General features: G+C 48.5%; 1 protein-coding gene across 1 annotated transcript in view; it reads left to right on the plus strand.

The window, feature by feature from the left end:
• Window positions 1–587: 587 nt before the first annotated feature.
• The window catches only part of LOC104463135 (BRCA1-A complex subunit RAP80-like), a gene marked incomplete at both ends in the record, with an annotated part of 16,547 nt that continues 8,196 nt past the window's right edge, over window positions 588–8,938 (plus strand). Inside the window, 4 exons of the mRNA XM_010075348.1 lie at window positions 588–652; window positions 3,147–3,235; window positions 4,171–4,250; window positions 7,495–7,663. Coding sequence (XP_010073650.1) covers window positions 588–652; window positions 3,147–3,235; window positions 4,171–4,250; window positions 7,495–7,663 — 403 coding nt within the window. The remainder of the gene's footprint in view (window positions 653–3,146; window positions 3,236–4,170; window positions 4,251–7,494; window positions 7,664–8,938) is intronic.

Below are 8,938 nucleotides of genomic sequence, written 5' to 3' on the forward strand. Positions count from 1 at the left end.
CCCCTTTAATTCTCTCCCCCATCCTCGGGGAGGGATTGAGTGAGTGGGTGTGTGGCCCCCAGCCAAGGGCAAGCCCATCACATGTGGTCACACATCAGCTGTGCCAGTTGATCAGGTCATCCCAGCTCGGGCATAGATTTTAAACTGGAGTAGGTGAGGGTTGCTGGGGTGCTCGAGGGAGTGCAAGGGGATGCTAAAAAACCTTGGGATAATTCAGCTCAGCACAAATGGAGAGTTGTGGTTGGTACCTACAAGTACATCAGGGTAGATGCTGGGAACAGGCAGAGGGTGTGGGAAGCGATGGACAAGGTTCCATGGATGGATGGGCACGGGCTGTCCAGGAACGCGTGTGGGCAGCAAGGCTGCAAAAGGTACAGCCAGGCGTTATTGCCTGGAGCTGCGGCAACACCTTACCAAAAGGAGTGATGGAGGGAAGAAGCTGACTAGTTCAAGATGGGTATTTAGCCATTTTCAGAAAAAAATACATAACAGATTGGGTGCAATGCCATGGACAGAATCTGATGACCCAGCAGATCCTGGTTAGCTGTGTATGTTGTTTTATATAATGTCAGAATTTTCCTTTCCAGCCCTCCCAGGTGCTGCCTGCAGAGGACGTGTGTGAAGACGGGGAACCCATGCAGATTGCACAGAGGTGAGGAGGGCGATAGCAGAGCGTGGGGCTCCCGGGCTCGCTCTGGTGACCTGGGCTCTTCCAAGGAGCATTTTGGGGTGTGATCTCACCAGGGCTCGCTGCAGGGCCTGGCAGCAGGGCTTGCTGGAAACACATGGCTTTGAAGCAGTGTGGGAGAGAGGTGAGGCATAACAGAGGAGATCAGTTACTCATGTTACTTTATAAAACGTGCGAGGTGCATCCTAGTACAAGCACAAGGACTTGCTCCTTGCCCTCTGAAGCTGATGTGACGCGGTGCAGTTAAGCTGTGCAGATGGGCAGGTGAGCTGAAGGTGAGCTATAGCGATGCCATCACGTGCTCTGTCTGGGAAGGCGCAGAGGCAGCATGGTGGAGGGTTTGCTGGATTTCTGTGTGTATTTTTATGTTCTTGCCTTACTGATGAAGAGGAAAGAAGGGAGGAGGGAGCCAGACGGCACTGCCTATCAGCCAAAGATAGAGTGCAGTGCTCCAGAAAAGCCACTTCAGCAGATGACAGGTGTGGGACAAGTCAACATGATTTTCTTCAGATTTAAGCCTACTCTTCTTTTCCTTTTTTTTCCTTCTCCTTCCTGTGGGATGCAATTCTGCAGCAAGGGCTCTGGGAGACGAAGGGCAAAAGGAGATGATTCAAGGAGCAAGTTACAAGACAGGGCAGATAATGTCATGTTCTTAATTTTCTGGGTTTTATAATTTAAACCTGCTTTGGAACAAAACTGCCAAATTTCCTCTGATCCACCAGCATTTGGCCTGAGCAGTTAATATCAATATGCAGAGTATGAAAATCCCTCTTGCTTGCACCTTTCTAACAAGCTTAAAGCTCCCCTTGGGGAGCAGGAGGAACCTGTGGCTGCCGGGGCTGATGAGTCTGTGACAGCTGAGGTCTGAGCTGTGTGCTTGCATCAAAGGCTCCGAGGTGGGAGCTCTGCCACGCTGGCCTCCCTCTGGCTTAACGCAGAAGAAGCCAGGGCTGAGAAAGAAAAGAGAGGGACCTCTTTCCTTTGGTGTAGCTGATGGGGTGAGTTTGGGACGTTCTCCAAGCCCTCCAGGAGCTCCTGGCTGCACCCTTTGGGAGTGAGACACACCTGGGTGCTGCGGCCCCTCCTCGAGCAGCTGGAACATCTGCAGCAAGGCAAGGAGTGGCTGCAGTCTTTGCAGTTTTGTGCACATTTAGAGTTGCCATCTGGCTCCTGGTGATTTGCCAAGTGCAGTCAGTCCTCTCCCGGGTAAGGCTCAGGTACCCCGACCAGCCGACCTCAGCAGCACTTAATCAGAAAACACGGCTCTGAGCTGTGTGGAGGTAGCGAAGCAGTTTAGGAAGCAGCAGCAGCGAGAAGAGGCTGCTTTGCTTTCTGCGGGACGCTCTGCCTGATTGTTTTACGCTTTGTGCGGAGCACGGTAGATTGGGGTTTTAATAAATGATTATAGGCTTTGTTACTGGGAGATAGTTGGTGTAGCAAGAAATGTGGTTTGACTTCAAATTGCTTAGCCCATTTTATAAATGTCATAGCAAGTTGTTTTGTGTGAGTTCTTTTGAAGAGAGCCCTGATGTTAGACACAGAGTAAAACATGCTCAGCCTGGATTCATAACAAATGCCTTGAGATGCTTTATTTAGAGAGAAAAGCCACTTGTGATTTCCTATCAGAATTTTGTTATTTATCGTAAATCAGCAGTGGCTGTTCTCTCCTCTCTCAGGCCTGTGGTTGAGCTTAATAAATCTTCTGTTTGTCAGTATGGAGATTCATGTTTTTAAAGTGTGTTCTTGCATACTTGATCAGACTAATCAGAAAGCCACGCAAAGCACGGAGCGTGTCAGCATGGGTGCCAGACTTACTCAGCAATGCCTGCCTGCTTTGGAAAGACACTGTGCAGTGTGCGGGGAGGGGGAAAAAAAGGAGGAATCCGAAGGTCAAAATGAGAGGAGCAGTACCCAGTGCTGCTCGGAGGAACCACTGCGCTAATGCTGGTAGGACTTTGCTGCGGGGAAGCCTGGCCTTGTGTTGCATCCGAGCAGCTTCTGGCTGCCATGTGCAGAGATAAGGAAGAAAATCAGCAGTGTGAGGAGGGAGAGGGTAATGTGGGTAAAGCAGGGTCTGTGTCTCTCCTCTCTGAGGAGTTCCTTCCCTGGATGGAAGAAGGCACAGTGCTGGTACCGGCACAACTCCGCAGCCTAAGAGTAGAAAGAGTCAACAGAGTCCTACAGTTGTGAGCAGGTATTTGTGCTCCCCTCGCATGAGATAGGGACTCTTTGTGCCTTTTTGTCAAGGGCTTCTAAAAGAAGTGTTCCCTTGAGGTTTTTGCTTAGGACAGCATTTTATACCCATATTTCCTGGTTCTTGCGCTCATTTCTGGCTATCAGATATTGACCACTTGGAAATTATGGCATTGGCTGCTGCTCTGAACTGCGTGAGACAGGGGGGTGTGTGCTGTCACACCTACTGGATTGGAGATTTATATTATGTTTATATTTTGAACAGCATCTCCATGTTAACCCCACTTGTCAGTAGAAGGAGTCCAGATATTTCCACAGAAAACTCTGATGAAGAAGAGATCTCTGTTTGCCCAGGTAAGAAGCACTTCAGAATGTTCTGAATTTTTCACCAAAAGTTACACAAGTTATTCAAAGTTATACAAAATTCAGAGGAAAGAATAGAATTTTCAAGTTATTTGAACAGAGCAAGATTTCTTTCCTAGCTCTGTTTGCCAGGACTGAAATTATCTAGGTAATTTAGTTTGATTCCCTGTTTTTTGACCCATGTCCTCTAAGACAGTTCTGTGACCAGGGATTGCTGGGGACTTGCTGCTGAAGAGACACCAGGATGTATGTCGGTATGGAGGGATCACTCAGAAAAATGTATCAGGAGTGGTCTCTTCAATGCAGTCAAGAAATTTTCAGATTTTTCAGTGTCAACATATGTGTAAAGCAAATATTTTTTGTCTTACATTAATTAAACATGTTTTGGGACCAATGAGTTTTTCTTCCTTGGTCTCTCCTAACCCATTTGAGATTTTCCACTCCAGGGTTTAAGTGAGAAAATTAACGAAGAGACTGCTCCTGTTCACGAGCAGCTGTAGAGAGAGAGGTCATGGTGGTGCTTGGAGGCGTATTTTGTTGCTAAGGAAGATGTGGAGGTCTAAAGAAGGTGTGACTGCGAGGCAGACCGCACAATGGGAGCTCTGTTTGTCTCGATGCGAGGGAGAGCTCTATTCTTGCTTTGTCTCTATCCCAGCAAGTGCCCCACGCACTTTGCCTGTGTCTAGTCTCACTCCCCATGAAGCTGCAAAGCTGTGGTGGCTTTGTCCTCGCACCACCGTGCTGTGACTTTTAACCCCTCATCCGGCTGTGTTGTTGCACATTGTCTGATAACATTTGTGGCAAGTCTAAAAAAATGTTTTGAAACTGTGAAAACGCTGTTAAGAAATGGGCTAAGTTACATCAACAAGCGAAGAGATAGTCTGGGGGCTGCGAACCCGCGCTGACATGGAGGTGTTTTTCTGCAGAGACCCAGCCGAGTCCACTGGAAGCTCTTGAGGCGGAGAGAGAAGAGCTCTGCCCGAGCAGCAGAGATGCACCGATGCAGGTAAGAGCCTGCAGTTGGGGAAGGGTCCTATTTCCAGTCCTGCCTTCTAGAGCTTGGTTCTGCTGGGCTGTGCTGGCATTTCCCCTTGGGTAGCTGGGAGCTTGGGCTTCTGCTGTTAGGATCCTCACAGTCACTTCTCTCTGCTTTTCTCCACTGCTTCATAACTCCAGTCCCTTTTGGCTGGGAGTTGTGTGCAGCTGCTTCTGGAGCCTTTCAGTCCTGTAGCTGGAGAGCTGTTATCAATTCCAGCTCAGTCGTTTACTGCTGTGCTGGAGGATGCCATCGGTGTGCACGGCAGTGCTGTTGCTTGCCCAGGCGCAGAGGTGTAGTGCTGTGCTGGTCAGGAGCTGTGAGGGGAGCCCTAGTAAACCTCAATCACTTGTGTTCTGATGCACTTTTCTGTGTTACAGTCCTCTGAACTTTGGAGGTTGTTCTCCATGGACCTCCAAGAGGCTAAGAGGAGAGGGTCACCCAGACGCTGGGCTGGGTTAAAGATGATGTTTGAAGTGTTGAGGGCTGGTGGTGGTTTGCACTCCAAGCAGAGTGACCTGAGCCCAGAATCTTGCTTTCTGTGCAGGAATATTTAACAGCAATAGCAAGGCAGTGGCAGGGCCATCCTCTTACCTCCTGATGCAGATGTGCGCTGCTGTGCGCCTCCTTTCCCCGTGTTGTCACACCTGCGTAGCGATTGCTTTGCAGCTGTCGCTGTACCGACATCTGACTTCGGTTCCTGCTTCTGATAAAACTCCTTTTGTCTATTAATTTAGAGAGCGATATCAAAGGGGTTGCCAAGTACTCCTCTGGCAGGGTACGTGAATACAGAATCGTACAGCTCTTGACAAGAGGATTCATTTGTGGAAAGCTCATTCTGGGAGGCTGCAGCTTGCACGGTGCATCTGCAGCTCCGATGTCTCATTGTCACAGGCCTCTTAATAAACCAGCTTCGGCTTTCCTGTGCCTTTCATTCTGCAGGTATCTCAAAGCACCGCTCAGTCAATTAGAGACTGCAGCAGGGAGAGGTCCTGGGCTGAGTCGGGCGGCTGCAGCCACCGAAGCACGTTCACAACTCGTTTGGCTATGGCCAGGACACTGCCCTGTCCCTTGTGCTTTGCAGAGGGTGCCCTGGGTGTCACAGCTCTGCCTGGATGGCACAAGATGATCAGCACAGTGTTTGTGAGCAGTATGGTGGGGCTTCCTAGGGATTGTTTGACAGCATTATTGTTGGCAGCAGGTACTGGTCCAGAGCCTGTGAGCCTCCAGGAAGACAGCAGAAACAGCTCCCGTGTGCATCAGCGGTTAGCACGGAGCGAGCGCAGACCACTGGGAATGACTTCTTCCTAGCAGATGCTGAGCCACAGCACAGGAGTCTTGTTGTCGAGCTCAGCCTCTAGCGTTGCTCTTGGCTGGCCGTTGGCTGCGAGTACTATGTCTTGTCGGCAATTTCCTCTGCTAAAGAGGAGAGGTGACAGGCTCTGCCTCTGACAGGAGTGATTGGTTCTGCAGTTAAGGTTTTCCAGGCTGTTACAGCAAGGTTTTGTACAAGCAGGTTTGGGACTGTGGTGTCTTTTGTTACAGAATGTTGCATTTCCATTTAAAATTAGTAATTTGCCACCGAATGTAGGCGGACAGAGTGTGCAGAATCGGTGATCTCCTAAGATTGCTTTAAAAACGGCAACTAGAAGGAGCAGTGCCTGCTGCTTTTCCCATCGTATTTTTTACATCTGTTGTCTGACTAGGATAATGCAAGTTTGATCTGATCATTCACATTTGACACGTCTTGTTTTTTACGACTCTTCTGCATGATGCCCCACAGTGAGGACTTCACAAGATGTAGTGACACTGAGATGTGAGAGCAGGGTACGAGTGCTGGTGCTGTAAGTGCTGTATCTCAATGGCCTGTGTGTGGCTGGAGGAACTCTAGTGGCAGCTCTTTCACAGAAATCCAGGGCAGAGGGTCTCCCTGGAAATGAGAGGGGTGTTCCTGGGGCTTCATGCCGCAGCCCTTCAGCTGGTGTCTGGGAGAAATGTGTTTTATGAGTGGGATTCTCAGTTCAAGGCCCTGTCCTGCAATTTTTTGCATAGCTACTCTGAGTCAGCAAAGCACCCCCCTTCCCGTTAGGACATAAAAATCAGGATCAAACCCTCATTTGGAAAAGCATGTAATAAACTGAGTAATACGACAAAGTGCTCCAGTGGCACTGAGCATCTTGGCTGACCCCAGTTACTGCTTCCCTGAAGTCACACCGTTGGAGGGAGGCAGACGGCAGTTTCGCTGCGTACTGTCCACATGTCGCTGCTTAGCCCTAACAACAGAAAAGTCTCCTATATTATTTTCCTATAGGTTTCTTCCACATGGTTAATATTTAAATAACATTTTAAGTCATTGCAGGGGTGGTAAAGATTCTTTCTCAAATTGAAGAAGTCTTGCAGCAAGCCTGACTAGGCAGAGATCTAGTTATGAGCGAGATGGCAGCAGTTTGCTGTGTCTTGGGAACATCAATAGCGCAGGGAGCGGGCTATATCTCCGCAGGTGGGCAGTGGGGCACTGTTGCAGCTGTGTAACCAATGCAGAGAGAGACTATCGATAAGTGGTAATGACATCCAGAGAAGAAACACAGGCTGTGACATTTTGCCCTGGAGAAAAGCCGCTGCTAGTCATTTTGTGTGACATGGATTTTTAATGGTATTGCCTCTCTCCTTGATCTGTGTCCCCTCTGATGCTTGCTCCAGCCACCTCATCTAGAGAGGAGGAGCTTCCCAGTGATCTCTCTGGACTCCCTAAGAGCACAGCAGCCTCCCTTCATCCTCGGGGAAGCTGTGTTCCCAGACAGAGCCACCTGTGTAGCATGGATCGTGTCCAGAAACTGATGAGCGCCAGTCAGGTGTTGAACTCTTGCTTTGCCCCATGAATTTTCCATCAGTTTCGCTTCTGAGCTTTCCTGATTAATGGAAGCTTTGCCATTTTTCCACAGTAGTACAGGTGATGTTTGCCTTAAATGGTGTGCACGGCTGTGCAGGGAGGTTTCACCATGATTGAGCAGGACATGTTGCATTGGGAAGAAGAATTAGTTATTGCAGCTGCACAGTTTACTCAGGCAGTGGTGTTATTTCTGACCAGTATGTGATGAAGGGAGAATAAAACTTTCCAAGAAAAACAGTCTATGGGAGAGTGAGTAGCTACCAGACAAAAAAAGAGAAGGAGCACAATTAACTGTCTGGCTAATTTGTTCCTCTTCTTCCTTAGACTGGTGGAGATGCGGATGCTGGCAGGACTGTGTCTGAGTGCAGCCCTCCAGCTGCTGACCATGTGCTGTGCCCGCTGTGTGACCAAGGTTTTCCAGCTACCAGGATCCAGCTGCATGCCATGTACTGCAACGGCATCACGGGAGAGGAGGCTGGCGGGGACAGTCCAGGTCTGCCAAGTGCTGCTTGTGTGTGTTTGCCCTTTGTGCTTGTTCCCCTTTCCTGTTATTTGCGGTCGGTCAGGAGCTGCAGTCTTGTCCCTCTTGGGGTATTTGGTGCGTTGTGTGGCATGTAGAGAGGTTTGTTCACTCTGCCTTGTTCCATCTCCAAGCCAGGACAGTGTTAGTGGAGGCTCCTGTGTTTCCAGCACCTCCTGCACAGAGACATCTCTCTGACCAGCTTTGTGATTCATGACATTACTAGTCCCTTGGAAAGCATATAAGCCAAATATTACCCCAGGATCTAGCCCTGGATGCTTCAAGCAGTACTCATAAGACACATCTATTGTGTGTTTTGTGAGGACCAGCAGAGAATGAGGCAGCAGTAGGAAATGGCAGGCTCCCGAGCCAGGTGGATGAGCATCCTTCAAGGCTCTTGAGAAGGGAGGACGTTCTGTAGCGCTCCAAGCACGGCCTGCGCTCTGCAATGAGTCTGACATTTGTATGTGCAAAAATGCCTTGTTCAGCTGCAAGACTGCAGAAAAGTTTCCCTCTTGTTCCTCTAAAATTGCAAAATGATAGCTATCGATCTGGGAGCTTGGATTTTTCTCTTTCATGTGAAGAGTGAGGCATAGAAGCACGATCAACATGCCCGTATTAATCCTCTTTACAGCCTTCTCTGTATCAGTTTTCCATAGCCAACCTTTGTAGAGCTTAAGTGAACAAATACACCGGTTGGTTATCAACATATTCAATAAGTTGTGTTTTAGCTGCTGCTTGAAGTGTAAAGTCTGTGTTAGCACAATGTCAGGTAATATCAAAGTAGTAGCTTGTAATAAGATTAACTTTTCAGGTTGTGAATATATAATTTTGAGTTACATACTGGGCTATTAAATGCAACCTAAATCTATGGTGTTTAAGCAATTTGAGCAAATCAGAGCTAGCACAAGAACTGTAACTTCTGCATTCCTCTACCAAGAGGACGTTTCGCTATGTAGTCTTAATGCAGAGTTGATGTAGTTTAAAATACAAGGTCCCTGTTACACAAAATCTTTGGGGATATGACATGGGTCCTGTCAAGATAACAGAGCCAGAGGAGCAGCTGATTCTGCTTGGTGCTGGATTTTGGAGGGGAGTTCTCTCTGCAGGCACAAACCAGCTACTAATGCAAAGTGCTCGGCTCAGGAAAATCACAAATTACCACCATTCCTCTCCCATCCTCAACGCTGATAAAGGTCTTATCCATGCTACAAAACAGAGCAGAATTTTTAGTATGCCTTTTAGCAG

The sequence above is a fragment of the Pterocles gutturalis genome, unplaced genomic scaffold, assembly GCF_000699245.1.
Source record: "Pterocles gutturalis isolate BGI_N339 unplaced genomic scaffold, ASM69924v1 scaffold20182, whole genome shotgun sequence".
Classification (NCBI taxonomy): domain Eukaryota; kingdom Metazoa; phylum Chordata; class Aves; order Pterocliformes; family Pteroclidae; genus Pterocles; species Pterocles gutturalis.